Below are 21,540 nucleotides of genomic sequence, written 5' to 3'. Positions count from 1 at the left end.
CTTGTCTCCTGTCAAGAGCGTTTTCCCTTTATTCTGTGCTGTTGCTCTGAGGATGGAGCTAACCTTGAGCGTCGCTTCCCGGCTGGTGCGGGCAGGCACACGGCTCCGCTCCGGTAGCTCCAGGGCTGCTGGCTCGCCCAGTTCCACTGCGGCTGCAGGCCGACATCATTAAAATCAAAGTTTTCTGCCTGTGCTCTTTGAACCGTTGATGTGCTGAAAGAAGGAGGGCATGTCTCATGAGCCACCTTTGTCTAGGCTTGCAGAAGTTATCTGGACGTAAGGTCAAGAAAACGCTTGTGTAGGCTGTTAAGGCAAATGAAACGGAGCCGTGGCTGGGGTAGCTGAGAAGGATAATATCGCTCTCATGCTCCCCTCTTAAGTGACCCGTAAAACTAACTCAGAATATTGAGACAACTAACTGTTTTCTGGGATAGCTTTCTTCCAGTTTAAACTTCTTTATATTTGATTACTTGATGGTCGCACAATATCTAACTTTATTTCACTGTGTTTCCAGCATAATTGCTGAGAGCTGAATAATAGTGTGTGTTAAGAATGAGTTGTAATGTATTAAGAATGAGGAAGACAAAGTTACCTGGTTAATGGGTGTTTAAAAGTGAGAGCTTCACTTCTTCTAGAAGTTGGAGCGGCTCATGCTGCTTGATCCGCTCTGCGGCAGAGAATCTCTGTGAGAGCTAAAACTCCATATACTTGAGTTCAGAAACTTTTTATCATCTTAACTGATGATGGAGAGATTCCTGAAATGTTTTTCTTCTGCAAAAACAAATCCATGTCAGGAAAGAAATACAAAAGTAAATGGCTTGGCTTTAGTCATGAAGCACTTAAGCGAGCTGATGAGCTAATGATTTAAAAAGGCAACAACAGAAGATTTCTGTAAGGGAAAATGATAATACCAAACTTTTTCCAAGTTTCATCTGCTCCATTAGAGCTAAGTCTGAAAAACTGACTGCGAATACTGTTCCATAAGAAGAATGGTAATCGCTCTGTGCCTTGGCCGAAGAGCCCGTCTCCGCTCCAAGTGCACCGCTTGCCACCTTTGGCTGGAGCTGTCCGATGCACCGTTGGGCCAGAGAGTCCCCACTGGAATGAAGCGGCACAGGACCGGGGAGATCTCCCAAATTATCCTGTCCTGCTTGTCGCATTGGATCCTCCTTGTAAACTGATAAAGACCAGTCGATCATAGTTTCCGTTCCTTCATAGTGGTTCTCATTTTAGTGGAGAGTTTAAGAGATTGCTGTGGAAAACTTTCTGTTCAGAAGCCTTTTCAACCATTCTAACTTCAAAGTGAGAAGAGGACCATTTATTTTTTGTAAAGACCAAGCAGCATGAGAAATATGACACAAGCAAGTTCACTCCTTTATTTACCTCTTTTAGACGGAGCGTGCGCCTTCACTGGCGTGCTGGAAACACCCGGAGTTTCCACACAGGATGCAGTAGCCTGTCCTTGATAATAGAGACATGAAGCTGGGTCACTGAAAGGAAAACCCTTGAAAAAGCAGCATAAAACTGGAAATTACTCTTCTAAGAGTGGTGTCCCTTAAATACAGCTTGCTCTTTTTCTTCCCATCTAGCAACTCTCTCTGCTGGTTAAAGAAAGTTGTTTGGAGTTTTCTGGCTGAGATCTTTGTTTCCCCTCAAAGCCCAAATAATATGCAGTTTTACAGAACCTTAAGTTCACAGTAATTTAACTCTCTTAAGACCTGTTTTAAAGAGCAAATCCTCTCTATTTTATGTCCGACTGCTTGCTACTGAGAGAGAGATAGTGCTTTCCTATTGGCATGCTTGTAAGTTTGCACTGTAGTTGCAAATGATGTTTCTGTGGCTCTTCCAAAAAAAAAAAAAAATCACATTTACAAAATTGCAGTAAATTATGAATGTTATAAGTGGAGGAAACTACTTGTTTAGGAAACAAGGCACAATAAAAATGAGACCACTGAAATTCAGTTCTGAGTTTTGTGTAAGAAATTGGTGAAAGCGTTGATAAACCTTGATTTTTTTGGGGGTGGGGGTGGGGGAATGGTTACATTTTAAGAGCGGTCACTTTAAAAGGTATCTGATAGTGAAAGTGTGCACAGCGCTCATGTCTTTCTCTCCTTCTGCAGATCTACGATGCTAGATGGAATTATGATTCTTCCTGTACTGATCATGATGGCTTTTCCCTCCCCCAGCCTGGAAGGTAAGTGATGTGTGCGGTCACGCTGGCTGCTGCCGAAGGGACTCGGTTTAGGCGCAGGCTTCGCTGTTGGAGCTGGCTGGCGCGGTCCGTGGCACTGTGCTTATTTCACAAGCTGGCTGCATAGGCAAAGTCTTCTTGGGAATGAGACCTTTGCTTCCCATTTCAGGTTGCCTCAAAGGATATTCATTGCCCATTTACATATAAAACGCACAGCGTGTGCGATTGGCGTAGTGTCTTGCTGGGGCCTGGGCAGCGAAATGGGAAACGCCATCTGAATGGCAAATTACGGAGCTATGTAATGGCTGGACCTTTCTAGCCCGTGGGCCAAAGTGCAGTTGTGCTGCCGGCGTTTGTAAAAGCGAAGTTGTTCTGTGGGAGGGCCCTTTTATTTGGGGTATTTGTTATGAAGTTTGGTAACTTATCCATGACTGCTCCCGTAAGGTCTTTGAATATTCAAAGTGAGTTTTTTTTTATACATTGTTATGTAGGTGTATGAACACAGACGTTTTATGACACACAGTGAAGCTAGGGTTTGCCTCAGCAAAATGGGAGAAGAGCATGCTTTCTGCTGCCATGGAGAGGCAGTGATAGTTCATCTGAAGGTTTTTTGGATGTTTTGTGAGATGACCTCATGAAAGATGCCTCCTTGCACCCTTCAAACAACTTTTTTTGGTCGTTGTTGAATAAAAGTTTTCTGCGCAGTTGCATGGTTTTCTCAGTTGTAAATGCATTTTGTTAAGTGACTTGAGAGGTATATGTAGTGTTTGTTAAAGGCATACCCACGATCTTTTTCTCATTTATCTGGTCAGAGCTCTTTCTGAAATACTCTGTTGCAGTGTGTTATTTTCAGTATTGATGCAAATAAAAGGCAGGATATGTTAAACGCAAAGTTAGAGAGGAAGGTGAAAGGTGGAAAAAAAATGCACACTGATTTAGTGGTTCACTTTAGTCATGTCTGTGAATAGGAAATTCTAAGAAAAAAACTTACAAAAAAGGAGGATCCTTGGACAGGTATTCAATGGAAATCACTGTATCTTATTGATACAAAAAAGGAGGGGTCAATAGCTGTCATTGCTGTACCTTCTTATCACAGCTGAACTATAGCTATCTGCTTCTCAAAAATATTTTTTCAGGCTTTCAGAGCTGCTTTTATTAAAAATCTTAAAACCATCTGCTTTTCACATCCTTAATATGAAGAGCAGTAAATGGAGAAGAGAAAAATACAGGAAACATGCATGTTGAATTTTAATTTTTCAGTTAATTTCACTTTCATAGTGTGCATAATTATACACTGGCACTGCCTGCATAGTACAGACTATAGAACAAAATTATCAAACCACTATACCCTTCCCAAGCTACCCTACAGATGTTAAAATCTTAGCTGTTATTTGACCTGACTCCTCCTAAAAAAGGAAACTGGGTTTTAGGACTTAATCTTTTTGTTGAAGAAATGCCAATAAGTTATCAGCAAAAGAAGAATTACTAAATCCATGCTGGAACTTTCTTTTTCTTTTCCTTCCCTGGAAATGTCTGTGCTACTAAAACTGGAGGTATATAATCATGCTTAATCTGGGAACAAAGGCAAAACTGGACCAGATGTGCTGCTGGAATGAACTTTGGAAAGCATTTGCGGGGGGGGATGGCAGGAGCGTGTAAAGAGAAGAGATTGCAGATACCATATTCTGACTGTCACAAATGTCCAGTTGGCATAGGCTGAGGAATAGTTTCCTGTTCATGATGTGTCCAGTTCTGGGCTCCCCAGTACAAGAGGGATGTGGCACTACTGGAGCAAGTCCAGCAAAGGGCTACTAGGATGATTAGGGGACTGGAGCATCTCTCTTATGAGGAAAGACTGAGCGAGCTGGGCCTGTTTAGCCTGGAGAAGAGAAGACTGAGAGGGGATCTTATCAACGTGTACAAGTATCTGAAGGGAGGGTGTCAAGGGGATGGAGCCAGACTCTTCTCAGTGGTGCCCAGCGACAGGACACGAGGCAACGGGCACAAACTGAAACACAGGCAGTTCCATCTGAACATGAGGAAAAGCTTCTTCACTGTGAGGGTGACAGAGCACTGGAGCAGGTTGCCCAGAGAGGTTGTGGAGTCTCCTTCTCTGGAGATATTCAAAAGCCGCCTGGACGCGATGCAGTGCAGCGTGCTCTAGGTGACCCTGCTTGAGCAGGGGGCTTGGACTAGATGATCTCCAGAGGTCCCTGCCAACCTCAACCATTCTGGGATTCTGCGATGTCAAACTGCAGTGCAGAGGGAAAGCTTGCCCAGTAGCATTTTTAAAGCAGCATGTTTTTGGGTCTGCGTTTCCCTCCCTGATGGTAGGGTTCCTGTGAAAGTCTTTGTAGAAGAGACATATCTGTCCTACTTTTTTTGCTGTATTCCTTCCCTTCTCCTTCCCCCACACTTCCTGTGGTGAATTTTTGTCTTTTTCTGTTGGGCAGCTACTTGTCTAATGCACGTAAATAATATTCCTGTTCTCCCTTCCCATGTTTGCTGGTAGTAATGCTGTTGTACTTCCTTAGCAAATATTTTTTTGCTTTCGAGTTGGTTATATAGAGGTTTGGGGGAGGGAAGGGGAAATATCTGGTAGACTCCTCAGCAAAATTTTGTTTCCAACTCTTCATCTAGATTCTTCAGATGTCTTCAAGTGCTGTTTAGTGCCTGCGAGTTAGCAGCCTGTGCAGGGCTAAGCGCGGAGGCAGACCTGCGTTTGCAGTGAGTTCCGAGGGGGGATGCTCCTGCGGAGACCCTTTGAGGGGGAGGCGAGCCGGTACCCTGCCGCCTGCTAGCAGGTCGTGGAGACAGGTCTTGCCCTGCCTGGGAGCAGACAGCCGGGCCGCTGGAGGCCGTGTCCCGCTGCTTTCCAGAGGCAGCTGCAGGGGTGCCCTTGCTCCCTGTGCGCTGACCCCTGGCCTCTGCCCGCAGCCTAAGGATGGTGGTCTCTGGTAGTTCCTGCATTTAGAGGCAGATGTTACCTTGCCTGTAACTGGTAAAATTGGTGACCACAAGTTCTATGGCAAGCGCTGAGTTTTCTTTCTTCTAATTTCAAGCTGAATCAAGTCCCCAACCAGCTCATAATGAACCCGGCTTGTAAGCCCTTATTCCAGAGGGGTTCATGGGAGTTGGGGTCCCACTCCGGAGCAGCCAAGTTCTCACCGACTGTAAGCCAGCGGTCCTGTACCACATGCAACGCCGCTGCCAGGCCGGCACTGGTCCTGGCGCCCGGGGTCTAGCTGTCCCGGCAGGGTTTGGGGCCTGCGTCCCTGAGCCGAGCTCCGAGACAGCCGAGGAGCGACCCTTACCGGGGCCTTCCAGCTGGGCTGTTGCAGGATCGCAAGGAAAGGCCCTGTGCCGGAGTTGTTTCTGGACCGTATTCACAGTTTTCTTATGGAGAGACCTCCTCTTGCTTGTGTCACCCGCGGGTTGTTCAACAGGCGAGCTCTTGGTGACCTGCAGCGGATTCGTACTATTGTGCGCGTCCCGGCTGCAGCACGTTCTTTGCGTTAGCTACACAGGGATGGCATTTTCCTGGTTCGGTTTTGTTTAGGTTTTCCTCAGGCTGTCTTTGGAAATATCCTTTCTGACAGTGTAGCTGTGCTTCTAGGGACACAGGAATGTTTTTGCGCATGCTTTTTTTCTGTTTTTTTTTTTAATGTTGATATTTTGAGGAGAACAGCTGTTTGTTGTCTTCACTTTGATATATGCACAAAATAAGGGGGGGGGAAGCAAAGTCTCTGGATTTTTTTTATCTTACTGTATTTACCACAGATCAGACCATTTCCTTTCACTAGAATTGGACTAGAAGATTCTTGCCCTCTTTCATGGTTGAGTTAAATGTCTGGACATACATTAGAGCAGTGTCTGGGTGCAGACTCTGTATTGATCTTGGGCTTCAGAAGACAGGATTAAATATGAGCTTATTGTTTGTTGTTTCCCTGAAATGGCTAAGTGTCATAGAGCGAAGATAACGTCACCAAAAGAAAGTCTAATATAAAGATAAATGGACTTCAAAGAGATTTTAATTTTTCCTTGTCTGCTTCGCTTCATCTTCAATTCATTATATGTAGCCCTAATAGATCTCACCTCTTTGCCTTATCCTAGTCATTTAAGAAAGAAAAAGAATATTTCTGCCTTTTTAATATTATTTGGCCTTGAGTGTGAGATTTTGTCCTACTGGAAACTTCCTCAACTTTCTTATTTCAAAGAATATTGAAACAAGCTTCACATATGATTAGTAATGTTTTAGTTTGGTTTCAAGGTTTCCCATTTGAAAAGAATGATCCTACTCAGCAGGTGGTGACACTCTCGGACCCTAGTGGCAAGCGTACAAAAAGGATGATAACCTTAATATGGCTCTGCGTGGTCGTTGGTGCCGGTGCCCGAGCCCCTGTGGTTCTGGAGGCTGAACTCTGCTGTGCCTCTCCGAGGTTAGCTAATGATCGCAGTGTCTGTGCATGTACAGTATGCGGTCGCGGAGGCATGACAGCTTCCTGCCGCACAACTGCGGGCTGTAAAAAAACAGTCTGCTGGTGGGTCTTCTCTCTCCTCTTGTTGTACTTGGAGATCTCCTCCTTTTTTGCTTTACTGAACTCTTCGGTAAAGAGGGAGTTAATTAGATGGAATCACTTCTATTAAATTTGCACCGTTATGAAGTCAGATCTTTATGAACTAAGGCCCATTTTGTCTATCGCGTTTAATTTCGTCAGTCCTTGGCCACCTGGCTCTTTTTCTCAGGCCCATATTAAGAGGTCCTGCACCGCCATGTGAGTTGTCCCTTTGAGGTGTCAAGTGTGTGTATGTGCGCACACATGCAATTTTTATTTTTATCTGCAAAATGAAATTTCTGTAAGGAAGGGCATGTGATGATAGTACACTTAGAGCATTGCTGGAAGGAAATGATTTGATATTGTGAAAGCCATTCTTTAAGACATATAATAAGTAGAGACTGTGTCTTTAGAGAGAAAATTGACTCTTTCTTATTACTATAGTTGTTTTTACTATTTTATGCAGTTATTGCAGTGCCTTATTTGATGACTGTATCACTCACATAATGTAGGCATTCTATTCAAGCCAAATTTAAGAGACTTGAATGTTGCTCTAGTGTTTAAAAAAAAAAAAAAAAAGTGGCCAAGTGCCTATTTTACTAGCTGTTGGATGGAAAATGAATTGCCATTCTAAATGTAAAGAGATATCACCCCAAAATTAAGATATAGTACCAGAGAAATCAGTTACATATGTTTCCTTAGAAATTAAAACTTTGATATGCTTCCAAGCACTTAAACAAAATGTTTATAATCCAGGAATTGGATACAACATATGAAATAAAACTGTCTAGTTTGGAACTGATCATGTAAAATAACATTTTCACAGAGAAGCAAAAACCTTGTGTTTGCTTCCTTACCAATATGCATGTCTGTAGTTATCCCCAGTTCTCAAAATCTTATGTTGTCTTGTGGGCATCCGTGAATATGTGGGTTTCATTAGTAGTAACTTACAATTTAAAGACTGAAGGCTTGTGTACCTGCACCCAGGAGCACCGTATCCAGCATAACGTATTCAGTGCAGTCATAAAAAGGAGGTCTTTGAAGATAAACATTGGAAATCCCATTTTATTGATTAAAATGTGGAGTATCTGAGTTCTTGTTCTGTTTATATACCTAAATAATTCACAGTGATACATGGGGCACTGTAATTACTGTCTTTCACTAAGTAAATAAGCAAACAAAGTAAAGGAGCTCCAGTTTTGACACTTTCATAGTAATAAGCAATAAACTATGTGTGAAACTAAGTTAGACATAAAGCTCTGAGAAGTTAATGCAAATCTCTGCATCTCTGTTTGGCCAGTCAGATTTTTTTTGCGTACACAATAAATTATATGGACCAAAAGTGCAGTGATGAGCCTGTGTATTACGAAACAAAAATCTATGCAGTGAATGTGTTTAGGTAATGAAAGTATTTTTAAGTTTGGCTTCTTGCCTGCTTATGCTGCCTGGCTGCTTGCTGCGTGTGTAGTTGGCCTGACTGCATTCCGCGCCTGGAGCTGTTATTGGGTAAGCGTGTGTGCGTTTGGGGGGGTTAATCCGTTTCAGCCATCTCTCTCGACTGCAGCTGGCCAGTGGCATTTGGCGGTCATGTCTGCTCCCCAGACTTGCTAGCACAAACACGCTCGTGAGGGCTGCGGAGAAGTATCGCTCGACGCAACTGTGCCTCCGACGTGGATTCACCATATGCCAACAAAACCATGCTGTGCCAGCGCAGCTGGTTTCGCTTGGGAGAAGTGAGGCTAGATTAAACAACCCTTCAAAGTTGGCTTTGTGCATACTGAGAACGCCTTGTTGCTATAGTAGAGCATTTAGCTTGTAAGTATTCACTGAAGCATCTCCTGGCTTGCATGTGGTGCCTTTCTCTAGCCCCAATCCCATCGTAGCCGGTGGCCGGCTGAGGCTGGAACAGCAGCGATACAGGGCTTTAGCAGGTTTTGCAGTCTGAATAAACTTTTGTGCTGGAGTAAAATTCAACCTATTCTTAACTGAGTGTGGCATTGCAACAGCATTAATGAAGAAAGTGCTGGCAGGTACATTGGCAGTACACCATGGAGCTGGAAAACCTACCAAGTAAGCAAAGAAGCAGTTTGGGCATAAGGAATAATAACTGCCATGAAGGAGAGTTTCTCCCTTTCCAGTCCAGGAGTTCTTCAGTTCTTTGCCAGATTTTTAAACAGTGGATAACTGATTTGTATCGGTCTACAAACACGCCAGGATCTGTAGTGGTTCACACGTGTGTATATATAGTCAAGGTCACTGCATCTTCATGTTCTGTTAAATGGATCCACAACCGTTGTCATGTTAGATCACTTAGCCTACCTCGAGCCTAGAGCAGCCTACAGAAGAGGAAGGGTAGCGTGCTTAGAGTTGCATTGCGCTGGTTTGTTGCTCTTCAGGGATGTCAGCTCCGCTCTGCGTGGGCAGGTTAACAGGCCTGTGCGCTTGCAGTTGCTTCTTGACCCCTTCTGGCACTGTAGGAGCTCCACAAAAAGGTTTGGCCAGAACTGTTCCCCTGGCTTTCCTGAAGCTTCCTTGGTCTTGAAGGGCCCTAGGGTCAAGAGAAGAGGGAAACCAGCTGGAGCAGGCTGCAACCCAGATGAATTTTCTTTGCGGAGTTAGCGTGGCTCCCGGATTGTAGGTTGTCCTCCTCTGTCTATGTAGTAGTTGTTTTTGCTGTTACTAAATACTTGAAATGGCCGTTACTGCAGCCTGCAAACTTCAGCTTTTTCCTAGCAGACCAATGTGTGTTAATGGCAACAGGAATTTTTTCCTTGCTGGAGGGACCGAAATCCTTGCTACCCGAAGGGCTGTCCAGTGAAAGCTGTCCTTACCAAACGTGTGGCGCTCGGACTCCGAGGCAGATCGTGACTACAACTTGGAAGAAAGTCTGTTACAGATCTTCGGCTTTAAATGCCTTCAGGGGCTCCAACAAGAGGAACCAAGATTAAGGGCTTTTGTTTTATAACACCAGTTGTCTTTTTCTGCTGTTGTTGTGCAAGAAGAGGGAGCAAAACATTGATTATAGGAATCTGACCAAAAAACCCAGACCAAACCAAAAAAACCCCCTAGGTTTATATATGCCTGTACTTGAAATCAATGTGATAGACCCTGTCTGATTGCAAACTTCCCCAAGTTAGTTTTTACTTTAGCAATTCAAAAATGGAAAATTATATTTGTTCATTGTGGGAGGAGGGGAAAAGCAAAGGGAAAAAAGCTGAGTTATGTTCCCAGTGGGCAGACTCTAATGATAGGCTTGAAGAAGTCAAACACATGTTACACTCAGCTGCTATTTTTAGGAACATCTCCTGCGTTTGTGGTTGGAAGTTTTTCTTGCGTGCGAGAAAGAATTGAAGAAGAGTATGTAAACATAAGCTGACTTGCCATAAATGTGTGCGTGTGAGTGGAATATATGCAAGAGTGAGTAGCGACATGTGTTCTGTCCGTCAGAATTACGCCTCTTTTCTTAATTATGTGTGACGGCACGACAGCAGCTCACTGCTTACCGTGATAGGCAATCGAATCGTCCAGAAAACTGGAGCGTGGTTTGTCTCTGGAAAGTTCTCTGTAGTCCTGTACGCAGTATTTTCTCTGTTGTGTCATCTCCTCTGCTCCATGACCAGAGTGACCAGATACAGTATGTCAGTACTGGGTGTTTAAAAATTTGTTCCAGTCTAGAAAATGACTGTGCGTGGACAGCGTTTTGGAGCTCCATGTAGAAAGAGTAGCTCTGCTAGCTAGGGAACTTGGACATTTCGCTGAGGATACTTGGAAGTATAGTTTTCCGTTTTATGCTTTAAAAAATTCTTCCATTTACTTAGTTAAAGCTTTTGGAATTAGAAAGAATGTGTTGTGCCTAGTAATAGTGTGTGCTGCTACTCTTTCTCACACTTGCAAGGCACTGCTCAAAGGCTTGTCTTCCTGGGAAAGTCGGTCCAAATTTACTTTTGAAGTAAACCCACTAAAACCCACTAAATCCTGTGTAGCTGTGTCCACTTGGAAATTTAAGTGGCTTTAATTTGATTTAGTTAAAATAATTTCTAGAATACTTGAATAACTGCTTCCACATAGAAATACGTGGTTTAGCAAATCTGCTTTAAATTTACACTGTTGGTTAATGTTCCTCTGCTGCTTATCTCTATGTAGATGACCCTCCCATGTTGTATGCCTGCGGTAGTGTATGTGCGTGAGGCAATGCAAAATGTCATTGAACTCTGGAAGTTTGGGTACCTGTAGTGGGCCAGGTATGACTGGTATTTCTTTGGTGCAAGCTCGTATCTTTGTCTTGCTGAATCAGATAAATCAGTATCGTGATCTCCTACCTGATGGTTCTTCAACACTGACTACAAGTAATGTTTTTTCCTTTAAACAGGAAATTTTATTGTCTAAAGAGTTAGTCATGTCAATATAACTGAAGCTATTAAGAATATGATTCATTTTTTTCCTCAACTTTCCCTTTTTACAGATGATGAACTGAAGCTAAATATGGTCCACTACGAATGTGTGTGCGAAGGCATGTCCTGTGGGAATGGAGATCGTTGCCAGGGCCAGCAGTGCTTTGCGTCCTTGAGCATTAACGACGGTGCTAAGGTTTACCAGAAGGGCTGCTTCCAAGTCTACGAACAAGGGAAAATGACATGCAAAACACCTCCATCTCCTGACCAAGCTGTGGAGTGCTGCCAAGGATACCTGTGCAACATGAATATCACTGCACAGTTGCCTTCCTCTAAAGGTGAAAGGCTAATTTATAAATGGTGAATCCTGAGAAAGGAAAGTGCTTCAGCTTTGATCTGGTGCGATGGGAGAGAGATGGCCGCTGTGCTGGCGAGAAGCGGGTTTTAAGCAATGCAGTGGGGCCCTTTCTGCTTCGTTCCCCACCCTCGGGCTCGCTGGCTTACATCCGACATCCACCAGTTGTGTGACCGGTGCCCGAGTGAGTCGTGGGGGTTACAGTGCACAAACGGATTCAGAGTGCAGTTACTCTCCCCGAGCGAGCTGTGATCCCGAATCCCGCAATCAAATGTGGGATTTATTTTGAAGGGGCTCGGTTTGTTCTGGCGGCTCTGCGGGGAGTCTGTCTAGCAGCATGCATGTTAAATAGCTCTGGCGGAGTTAGGACCTTGCTTTCAGAGTAGGTGGCTACCAAGTAAAATGCTGCTGTCAGTATTACCGTGTGTTTGATTTTTAATTTTTTTCTGTGGATTCTCAAACTTTTTCTCTTTTTTTCCAAGGGCAAACCCTTCAGGGAGAAGCTGTAGGTTACAGCATGGAAACACTAATCATTGTCATACTGGCTCCTGTGATAGTGCTGATAGTTTTTTCTGCGGTAGCTGTGCTGATCATCCGGAGAATACAGAAAAACCATATGGAGAGGCTCAATTCTAGAGATGCAGAATATGGCACAATTGAGGGACTTATTGCATCGAATGTTGGAGACAGTACATTGGCAGTAAGTAATCTTTATACCCGGTAAAAGATTGTGTAACCTTTCTTTGCTTCCAGCACCCTTACCCCTGCCCCCTCCCCCCCCCCCCAAAACAAAACAAACAAAAAAAACCCATGGCTAAGTCAATGATAAAAACCTTTTGCTGCTGGGGAGTGGCACTTAGCGCCAGAACTTCTGTTGGCAAGATTCCTATATTGGAAAGTCTATAGTGTAAATGAAGTTTAAGCAAAAAAGTGCTTTTTGCCTGTTCAGTTTCTTTGACTTAGAGAATTGCTGCAAGCTGCAGTCAAGCTGTTTTTGTTCCTAGAAGTAATGTCTAAAGCCAGTGGGATTCCTGACCTACCAGAAAAACAGGGTATGTGCAGATGTTGGGTAGCCTAAAATGATATGAAAGATGTAAAAATGCATTGCCTCTCTGATATATCAAAGACAGCCTGAAATGTAGGAGGGAAAGATGTGAAGGTGGGGGAAGAAGGAAGTACAGACCCTAACAGGTATTTTTAGCTTTAAAAACTTCAAAGCTGACTCCCATGATTCTAGCTGAAGGGCTCTTGGATGACTAGAATGTCAGTGAGATACTGATGACAGAAGAGAGTAGTGGGAATTTGAAGACATGAGGACTGTTTATTCCTGTTAAAAATAGATTTTAATAATTCAATTTTAGTTCACTCAGTCTCTGGAAAGAAAACAACTGGAGAAGTTGTTCCTTTTAAAAGATTTAAAAAATCTTACTCTTCACTTGGGGCCTGAAAAGTATTCACAACAGCTTCCCCATGCTTTATGAAAACTGGGCAGGTAAGGCTTCAGAGACAGCTTGAGGTTTGCTTCAGAGACAAATGCAAAGAGGAGAAATTCCTTCCTTTTTCCATTTTTCAAATAAAATCTTTAGGCCTTCTTAAACATGAAGAAGTGGGAAAACCTTTTCCCTTCAGTCCTTTCTGTGCTTTCCCTCCTTAATGTGGTTTCCCTAAAGGGTTGAAAAGTGGCTAGAGGAATAAAAATGGTCCAGAATGCAAATGTTTTTAATAACATGCTACTTTGTACATTTTCTGGGCATTTTCTTTCTTTGTTTTGGACTCTATTAGCTTCAGTAAGAGAGAGGAGAAGAGCTGAAACAGGTGTTTAACTTGGGTGGGGAAAAACCTTCTGTATCTTTTTGAGAAAGTGTCGCTTACCACCAACTAGGGAAGCAGTTTTGATTGTGCCATATATGTCTATATATATTATTTTATATATATATTTATATATTTTTAGCTCCTCTTTGCCTGAAAGTTGGTAACTGCTCTGCAGGCAGCTGTGGGAACTTATTAAAAGGAAGGTCCTTGGGACCAGTCAGAAATGGAAGTATTCTGGGGAGCTGGAAATAGTTTCTTGCATCTGTTTTGAGGCAGAGGTGTTTCTAGAAGACACTGCTGTGAATAAGCAGTGGAAAAAATCATGTGGAAAAGTGTTTCATCACAAGACAGTATGTGCTGACAAAGTTTTCAGGGTGTTTCAGCTGGCCAGTAAGGATTACCGTTTCCATGTGGTAGGGAAAATCCTTCATTGAGGAAGAACAGGTTAAAACTGAAGAATCAGACTCCCAGTCATCTGGATGACCCTGCCGTGGGCCTCTGAAACAGCCTGTGTGGGGAACAGGCAAGTAGCCTAGTCTTCAGCAAGGAAAACGTGGCCCTCTTGAAGGGGGATGTGACAGAGATATACAACACCATGAGCAACAAGAAGAGGCTGGAGAGGGATCAGTTCTTCGCCTCCTTCTCCAGTACAAGAACAGGGAAAGGCCTCAAAATGAGCAAGTAAGAGTAAGGAGAAAAATAAAGGATGGTGGTTCTTGACACAGTGGTAATTGAACCCGTGGAACTTATTGCTGAAGGTTTTTGTAGATGCTATGAGTTTCTACAAGTTCAAGAGAGACAAGATTTGAAGACCAGAGGCTGCTAATTACATACCTCCACCCCAACAAACAAATGAAAAACAAAAATACCCCAAATCTGGCTGAGGGAGTCCGAGTTGAATGTGCTCGGAGGCTGGCAGAATATTATATTCCAATGCTCTTTCTGTTGCTTTTGGCCACAGTCAGAGATGAGACGGGCCTAGAGGGTCCTTGGGATGGCCACTCTTATGCTCTCTGTCCTGCAGTCCAGGAATCGTATCAGAAGTCTGGAAAGATCCTTGGGATACCCCGTGATGGGATGCCAGGCAGAGGAAATACAAAGGGTGGAAGAAATAAGACTGGTATTTTAACTGGTAGCTCCGTTGTTAGGACAGAGCAGTGGAATATGCCTCTGTCCTAGAGTTTGAAATATCAGGACAGTTTGTGTAACTGCAGAACTGTGTGGTGCAAACTGCAGTGGCTTCCTGACACTGCTCTGCTGTTCTGCTTCAGCTTGGCCCTGTAAAAACTATACCTGGTAATCATTTTTTATGCCTTTTTTTTTTTTTCTTCCTCCAATGCCTTTAGCTCTCCTAAGTTAGCCCACAAGGCTTGATTCCCTGTTACTGTTTTAAAAGCAGCCAGTTTTTATACGTTCGCCGTGAACTAAGCATGGCTGTAACTAGGTATCTGTTTTAAAGCAGTGTTTTCCAGCTCGTACCAGCTCTTATCTCTTATCGGGGTAAGTATCCGCTAGGCCGTTTCCTCTCCCTTTGCAAACCCTTGAAGTGCTCAAATCATCTAATGCTCCTTGGAGACAGTGATTAAAGCCTGGAAGAATAAATCAAAAATTCTTTTTACAAGAAAGTGGAAAAGTTACTAGCTGTGGAGGCTTGGCCTAATAGAGCTGTTTTGTTCTCGGCTATCAAACCCTTGTAGCTTTGATTGTAGTAGTGCCTCTGACGTGCCTCCGATGTGCCTCTCGAGTGGTGGTAATGGAAAGGATGCAGTTCCTTGTCTCTAAATGTCCGTCTCGACAGTAAGTCTTTTTATGTTCCAGGCTTTTCTCCTCTGTGTGTTTTAAATCTCGGGTTTTGTTACACGTCAGATTTGTTTACGTTTAGGATTAGTCTCCATAGTGCAGGAAATGCTTAGAGCCCTAAGCTTCCTAATGGTGAACGGAAAGAGCTGCGGCCTCTTCAAATCTTGTTTTCACAGTCATTGTTGCAGACGAGTTTTTGCTCCTTTCTGATACAAACAGGAAGGAAAATGAGTTCACAATTTGGATAAAACAGCAAAATGGCAGTCTCCTGTCACTTTTAAATTATCTTTCTTGAACACTTAAAAAAAAAAAAAAAAAAAGTGAGAAATGAGATTTCATGGGATCTGGCTGAAACCTGGAAGTACAGTTTGCTGGAGATATTATGAAGCTGATTATGGTTATGCTTTTCTATCCTACTTTCCTTTGTAAAGGAAAAAAGTTCAGTAACGTGGTGCAAACAGATTTTCTAACTACAAAATTAGCTGGTATTAGCATTTTAAAAAGGTAATGGGATTCTAACATTTGATTACACTCTTAGGTGCTTATGCTTTCTATGAGCTTACAGTACATTTCCATATGCTAAAAATACTAGTGAATAATAAAGCTTTTAAGAAAAAGATTTGTCCTGGAGAAACTTCTGGAGTATCAATTACCTATCTGGTGTAGCTGATAGAGGCAATACTCCTATCACCTTACTCATTTTAAAACTCCTTGCAATTGTTTATAATTGTGCCAGGCTGGAATGGTCTTGGAAACTGTCCATGCCTGTTGTCTCTCACAGACTGAATTTTTTGGAGGGAATATTCATCTAGCAACATTCAGCCACTTTGAGTAGGATTGGCAATAAATTACTTGAGTTATGTTTCTTAAAGAAGTTCTAATTTAGGGCAGGGACTTGAAATGTATCATGGGAACCCCTGTAGTACCACAGATGTGCTTGCTGCCATTCTTCTCAGAATTCTCCATTTTGGGCCAGTTTAAAAGCTTATAATTTAAAAAAAAGTTTGTATGCTAAGAGGGGTTTCTGCTTGGCAGCTAAGTTTGCTGAAGATCACAAGTGCATATCTGCCAATTTTAGTGAGTTTTGCAGTAGGCTATCGCTTTTGCTCATCACCAGCTGTATTCTTTCTTTTTTTATCTGATTTTGGCTGTTTGTCTGGATACCAAGCAGTCCCAGGCAAAGGCCGCTGCTGTTTGCGTGGATTGATTGTGTTATGCTATCGGTGACTTTCCGTGCGCGTGCAGATCGCTTTAGCAGTGCGTGTGCAGAAAGTCTTGGTGCATCTCAGGCATATTGGACTTCTGTTGCTCTTTTTTTCCCCTTTTCTCCAAAAGACAGATATGCATGTGCCTCCGTTCCCTCGCAGATGCAATGCGCTAGCTGGGCTGTGTTTGCTCTGCTCTGAGACTGGGCACACTTCTTCCCAGAGCCAAGGTTCCTGCGCCGTGGTGCTGGCTGCGGGGCCGAGGGTGGAGGAGGAGGAGGGTGTGCAGCGCTTCTCCTGTTAGTGTGGCGGAGCAGGAGGCTGTGCGACTGACTGTACGGGACTGAAGGCAAGAGCAGGAACAGGAGCTGAGGTGGGAAACAGGCAAGATGGGAACAGTGTGGAAAGGGAAGGAAGTTAGGAATCGGTGTGGAGAGAAGAGGTGGAAGCCTACTGGAGGAAGAGTAGTGTAATGGATGGAAAACTGGACCTAGGGCAGAATGAGGGTGGAGTGAAGAAGAGCACGAAGGGCTGCAGAGCACAGTCCCTCCTGAGCCTGTACTTGAAAACTGTTATTCCCAAATTATCTCAGTTTTCTGTTTAATGAGTGTGAAGCTGGCCCTAACCAAAGCATGCATCTTCCTCCCCTTTGCTTACCTGTTGAAGTTAATGGGCTTCTAGAGCTAGCGGTTGTTGTCATACTGCAGATAAATCATGGAAAAATCTACTCAGCTTTGCAGATAACCTGTATAACAGCAGAGAATTGCATGATTGGGTCTGTCTTCACTGCTCCTTACTAAGTTAATTTTTAAGTATTATTTTTTGGATTTGATTGCTTAAACAGAGGTGACTAGTGCCATTAAGGTGCCTTTTGGTATTTAAGGCATCTGTATGGGGCTGACAGATATGATACAGAACCTTCAGGGCTCCTGTGCTTCTCTGGAGTGGTATCTGGAGGTCAGCAAGATACACCAGGACATCTCAAATAGCACTACATGTTGTATTTCACCAGCGGAGTGGTACTTGCTGTGTCAAAGCAAAGCTGGGCATTCAGGAGTATGGAAACGAAAATTGCTAGGACAGCCTTAATTCTGCTCAGTTGTATTTGAAGCTTAGCTTTGCATGGATGCATAGTTTTCATGAATCCGTGCTCAGACTTTCAAAAGTGAAGGAGGATTGCATGTGCACGACACGCAGCCTGGGCTGCTGTGCAAACGCACCCCCTCCATGCAGTTCTTAGTCTTCTGTTTCTCAGAAAACTTTTCTCTAAAAGAGGTTTAATTTTGGAGTGTTCAGGTGCTGCCATCTGCTGGAATGTGTTTCAGTAGAGAAAATATTTTACGTTTTACTAGAGAAGACTTCCAATGTTTCTTTGGTAATAGGTGAGCCAAGCAGGTGTGCAAATCTTCAACCCTATTAAAATCAGTGGCCTTAAATATGTACTTAAAAATAAAGCTTGTTTGACAAGCATGTGAGGCTTTTCCCTCACGTATGCATCGTATTCTTTTTCCATCCCAAACGGTGTAATTTGCCCGTACAAACTAGATCACGAAGGCGTTCTGAGCTGATGCGCTCTGCCCTGCAGAAGGGCAGCCGCAGCGCCGGGCTCGGCAAGCAGCTGTGTCGTTATCGGGGTTATTTGCCCCTCGCGCGCGCCGAGTGAAGGGGCCTCTGTGGTGTTTCCTGACCCCTCCGGTCGAGACCGGCCGTTTCAGTCGTTTTTCCTGTTCACTCCCATTGGAGCGGGGCAGGGAATGTGAGTCACTGGCTGCCTTGAGTGGGCAGTTAACCTCTTCCATGGAGGTGGCTCTGAGCTTGATGACGCGAGGAGTAGGCGATAACCTTTCCACTTGGCTCGGCTAGATCCAAAAGAAGAATCTCTCTAATTTTTTTCAGCAAGACCGATGCCCCAGTCATCAACTGAAATGGTCAGGCCAGCACAAATGCGTATGTAGCCTGCGTTGTAAAGGTGTTGCAAAGCTGACTTGTTTAGCAGGAATTGTTTGTCTTACCATTTACACTTAAAACTTTTTGGCTGTGAGTGTTTCAAGAGTCTGTTTATATAAAATAGTTAGAGTTCTCAGTGTCTCTCGAGTGCACATTTGTTCATAGGGATTCTTAGAGCAGACTTTGAGAGCAGCTGATACCTCAGATCAGTAGTGCTGGGACGTGACCTCAGCTCTAGTTGGCAAAGCCACATCTCTGTCCCTCTGCCCTTCTAGCAGTCTTTAAGAAGAAACCGCAGGTAACTGGAAGAATAGGAAAAGTTTGCATAAATATTCAAAAGTAAATGCTGTTTTTTTTCCCCCCTAATCATATAGGGATGAAGGGCTTAAATATAGGAGAATCAGAGAAGTTAGGTTTATTTCTTACTAAGGTGCCTGAAATTAGTGCAAGGCATAGAAAATTTTGAAGAAAAAGTTGATATTAAGCTATTTCGAATAAGTCCCTGATACAGAATTGCAAGGGTATGAGCTAAGTGAGGGAACAGCGAAGTGCTGGGAAATCGGCATGGCTGGAATCACGTTCTGGAGGGACAGCTCGTGCGCTAGCAGTGAGCTCCCAGGCAGGAAACGTCGTTTTCTTCCTTTTAATACAAAAAACTTGCTTGGAACACCAAATAAAAGATAGAGTAAAAAATCTGAGAATAAAATGATGCTTGATTTGTTTGCTTTTGTTCTCATGTTTATAAAATTTCCAATAGAAAATGGTATGAAACTTGTACCTCCCCTTCCCTTCTGTATGGCGTGCTCTTTGACGTGGTAAAATCTTGTGAAGAGAACTCTCTGCGTCTGTATGGCGATGGTAACAGCAGGATCTTGATCCCGAGTGGCCTGTTGGTATTGCTGCTGCCTCTGTGACACCAGCAGTATTAAGCTTTAAGTTAACCTATCCTGTGAAAAAGTGGAAGCCTGTACCTTTATGTATTTAAATGGGGGAAAAAAATGCAATTTCTCTCATGTTGTAAACTTCTGATTTTCCTTCTGAACAGGATTTATTGGACCATTCCTGCACATCTGGAAGTGGCTCTGGACTTCCTTTCTTGGTGCAAAGAACGGTGGCTCGCCAGATCACACTTGTGGAGTGTGTAGGTTAGTAGAAGTCTTGTTTACGTGTCTAATGACAGGTCTTACTAGCAAATGCCCAGGGAAAATTGTCTTCCATCCTAATTAAAATTTTGGGTTTTGTTCAGTAAGGTAATGTTAGAAAATACAAACTAGGCTTGTTTGAATGGGCACTTTTTAGGTTAAGTTTGTGGTGTGTGTGGTGTGTTTGTTTGTTTTGTGTGTTGTGGGGTTTTTTTTGTTTGTTTTTTAGAAAAGCAAGCTCAATTTGAAGTTTGAAACTGTCAAACTATGAAACAAACATTTCTTGATTAAATGGTATTGAATTAGAAAGCTTTAGAATTATCTTAAATCTAAATGATTTATTTCTATCTGGAGTTGAAGCATCAAGCTAAGTAGCTAAGCTAGCATTTTAAAAAAAGGGCATGATTCTGTGCCATTAGAAAAGGAAAATGGATAATGTGGGTTTAAATCCCCTCAGGCTGAAGAAGGAATTAATGTGGGAGACATATTCCTGGGTGAATGTTCTGACAGCTGGAGACCATAGAGAAGACAGGTTTCAGGAGCCTGACTTTTGCCAGGAAGGCGCCAACTTTTAACTTGCACTGGGCTCTGGGGGCCATAGGACCGAATCTTTTTTATTATTATTATCATTTTTTCCTGTACATAGTACTGGCTGGCATCTCAGTGGTGCTCATTTCTGCCCCTTTTTGGTATCTCTTGTAGCTCGCCTGCTCTACACTGTTGCTTTGGGACTGTGCAGGCTATGATGTACTGTTGTTGCTCCCCTTTCCCCCAAGAGGGGAAAAGCCCTCTGGTAACCCTACCCTAAAACTGCTTTGGGTTTTTGTTTTTTTGCAGCACTTTGCCTAAATTTAAGGGTCCATTACATTCTCTTCAGCATATGTCTGCATCTGCAGGGTCTTGTTCTGTTTCCTTTATCACATGATGCTGATACTTGTATAGATGAACTTGTAGATAATGTTCCTCGCTCACAGGGATTTTGGATACAAGTAGTAGATTTAAAAACAAAAGAAGTTACACTAGCATAGAGCTAATGATAGTGCACAGGGCATATTAAAGGTATTATATATGATTTCCATTTTTATTTTTCCCTCAGTAAGAGGTGGGTTTTAAGCGTTGATGGATTTCTCATTGCTGGAAAATGCTAGCTGCTAATGTTTTTGCTTTTGAACTTAAGATGCAGAAACTGGAGAAAGTAAATATTTTTTACTTCCAGAAAGTAATTGTAATGTTTCTAGATTCTCTTGTTAAGTTTCAAATTATTTGTTTTAAAATATTTTATTATTTCCCCTTCTGTTATAAAAGAGGAAAATGGAGAATTCTTTGCCTTAGGATTTATCTTTGCCAAGGGACAAGCAAGGGTCAAAATCATAGGAAAAAGGGTGAATACCCCACCTTTTTGTTTACCATCCTTTATTGTTCAGTTCTGAGATAGCAAAGAAATTTCAATACATGCTTGAAGAATAAGGGAAATAATTTTGTTCATCATAATGACAGTCAGTTTTGGTAGTTGCTTTATTTTGTTCAACTAGAACCTCCCTGTTTTGAGGACTGGCTCAGATATGGGGAGAATAAATTTAGTTTCCTAAAGCCAAACTGTTTGCCATGTTTAGCCCCATGTTTGCTAAATCCCCCATCTGTCCAGGGTTTGAGAGTTCTTTTTGCAGGACGTGAGAGCGAGTTTGAAAGCTGCAGTTGCCTGTATTAAGAAAAATTGGGTTCAACTCATTTGAAAAATGGGCATCTGAATTTTCAAATGGTCAAAATATGCAATTGAGGATTGCTAATTGAATAGCGTTAAATTTGAATTTAATAATTTTAGGAAGTACTTGGGTCAAAGCTATCCTGAGGCAGAGGCATTGAGGTAACATGCTGTGCTGGCGTTAGAGAGGTGGGTAGAGGTGTAATAATAATGGATTCCATTAGGAGAAATCTGTCTTAAATACATGTTATGCTGCTCCTTCAATGATTTGAACCCCGTACAGTTAACATGTTCCTGTAAGTCACTGGAAGTTTTAACTCTTCGAGGTGCTAAATTGGGCACCAACTAAAACAGGTGAATTGCTGTGAGTTACCTGCATTTTACCCGTGTTCCTTTGCTTTTGGCTACAGTACGTGTTGAGTAGACACAAACGTTCACA

The 21,540-nt window shown here is 42.9% G+C and overlaps 1 protein-coding gene across 3 annotated transcripts in view; it reads left to right on the top strand.

Annotated features, from left to right (window-relative positions):
• Positions 1–21,540, top strand: part of ACVR1 (activin A receptor type 1) — a 70,314-nt gene that overhangs the window by 31,371 nt on the left and 17,403 nt on the right. For all 3 annotated transcript variants that reach the window (XM_067299463.1, XM_013945160.2, XM_013945159.2), the window contains exons 2-5: positions 2,121–2,194; positions 11,210–11,476; positions 11,976–12,193; positions 19,303–19,402. In XM_067299463.1, the coding sequence (XP_067155564.1) occupies positions 2,121–2,194; positions 11,210–11,476; positions 11,976–12,193; positions 19,303–19,402 (659 nt within the window). The remainder of the gene's footprint in view (positions 1–2,120; positions 2,195–11,209; positions 11,477–11,975; positions 12,194–19,302; positions 19,403–21,540) is intronic.

The sequence above is a fragment of the Apteryx mantelli genome, chromosome 6, assembly GCF_036417845.1.
Source record: "Apteryx mantelli isolate bAptMan1 chromosome 6, bAptMan1.hap1, whole genome shotgun sequence".
NCBI classification, from domain to species: Eukaryota; Metazoa; Chordata; class Aves; order Apterygiformes; family Apterygidae; genus Apteryx; species Apteryx mantelli.
Note: the sequence above shows the minus strand (reverse complement) of the source record. Positions and strands in the feature narration are given on the sequence as shown.